Here is a 1,509-nt window from a genome sequence, read left to right on the forward strand (position 1 = left end):
TTTGTGCTCGAGGACTCTGGCTCTTCAGCATCTGTCGGCATCTCTGGGAGGGAGAGGAGCAGAGTGGGGCAGTGGAAGGACACCCCAGCACACTGTGGGTCCCATCACAGCCAGGCAGCCCTTACCTGGTTCCCAGGGTCTGGAGGGGGTCAGCCCATCCCCCCGCTGCCGCCGGTGAATCCAGGTGCAGAGCACCACGGTGAAAACGTAGAAGACATACAGCCCCAGGTAACCTGGGATGGGAGAGCAATGGGGGGTTATGGCACCCCCAGGCTGCTCCTGTCACCCCCAGCCCCCCATGGCACTCACCCAGAGCCTCTCCCAGTCTGATCCTGCCAAAGTAGAGGACCATGAAGGTTACAAAGACAGCCACCATGTAGAAGATGACATCTCTGAGGAAGGGCCTGGAGGCAGCTGTGAAGGGCTTGACCAGGGCGATGCCCCCAGCCACCACTGTGGTCACGAACACGCCGGCACCTGCCAGTGGTCCAACAGGACCCTCTCAGCGGGTTGGAACATCCCAAGTCTCTGCAATGTTCCCCCCAAACACCCCATCCCAAGCCAGCAGTTCCCAGGGAGGAGCTGGCAGTGAGGGTCTCCTTACCAAAGATGGCCCCAATGGCCAGCCCTGCTGTCCGGGGGTCGGAGAAGGCCACCACAGCACTGAAGACATCTGGTGCCCCATTGCCAAAGGCCAGGAAGGTGACACCATGGAGAAGAGATGTCAAGGAAAAGATCTGGTGGCCATCTCCCTGTGGGGACACTGGTGCCTGTGGACTCCTGCCCAGTGCCAGCACATGATCACTAGTACCACTACAACCTCCAGCTCACACTCCAAATTGGTTTCCCCTGGCATGGTGCCGAGGGCACACAAAGAGACCATGTCACAGACACCTCCCCTGCCCTGTCCCCACATCCCTCCTCCCTGGCTGAGGTTCCCCTCGACCCACCAAGGATACTGCCACGTTGTGGGACAGCTTCAGGTTGGTGGAGATTGCTGACAAGTTTGGGCAGAAGCTGGAAGGGCAGAGAAGGAGGCAGAGAAGGGTGACACGGCTGCTCAGGGACCATGGGGCTCCCCAGTCATCCTGGGGACCATCCCCTCCTCTGCGGGGCCACTCACAACTTCTCCGCTGTTACGCTGAGGATGATGAACAGGTACAGGAGCCAGAGAGCCTGAGGGGTCAGGGGTGGCACAGAGAGGGGTCAGTGGGGTCCTCACTCTGTGCCCCTGCAGCAGAGCAACCCCCAGCATTGCCCCACTCCCATCCTTACGTAGAGGGTGACGGCGAGGGGCAGCAGCTGGGGGGGGAAGACACAGAAGACCCCGTTGAGGTAGTCGAGGAATCCCCCGTCCAACCGGCAGTCAGGGTTGCTCCAGATGAAGTGGCACCACTCAGAGCTGTTGTGTTCCCGAACCTCCCAGCACTGTGGGGCAGAGCAGGGGGTGCTTGGCCCGGCACCCCAAGCACCCACTGCTCTCCACGAGGGCTGCCATCGGGTATCCCG

General features: G+C 61.2%; 1 protein-coding gene across 1 annotated transcript in view; it reads right to left on the reverse strand.

Annotated features, from left to right (window-relative positions):
* Positions 1 to 1,428, reverse strand: part of SLC8B1 (solute carrier family 8 (sodium/lithium/calcium exchanger), member B1) — a gene marked incomplete at its 5' end in the record, with an annotated part of 3,989 nt that extends 2,561 nt beyond the window's left edge. The window contains 6 exons of the mRNA XM_009069609.1: positions 126 to 233; positions 310 to 477; positions 605 to 737; positions 960 to 1,017; positions 1,124 to 1,176; positions 1,276 to 1,428. Coding sequence (XP_009067857.1) covers positions 126 to 233; positions 310 to 477; positions 605 to 737; positions 960 to 1,017; positions 1,124 to 1,176; positions 1,276 to 1,428 — 673 coding nt within the window. The remainder of the gene's footprint in view (positions 1 to 125; positions 234 to 309; positions 478 to 604; positions 738 to 959; positions 1,018 to 1,123; positions 1,177 to 1,275) is intronic.
* Positions 1,429 to 1,509: the final 81 nt, after the last annotated feature.

Source organism: Acanthisitta chloris, unplaced genomic scaffold (assembly GCF_000695815.1).
Source record: "Acanthisitta chloris isolate BGI_N310 unplaced genomic scaffold, ASM69581v1 scaffold11142, whole genome shotgun sequence".
Lineage (NCBI taxonomy): Eukaryota > Metazoa > Chordata > Aves > Passeriformes > Acanthisittidae > Acanthisitta > Acanthisitta chloris.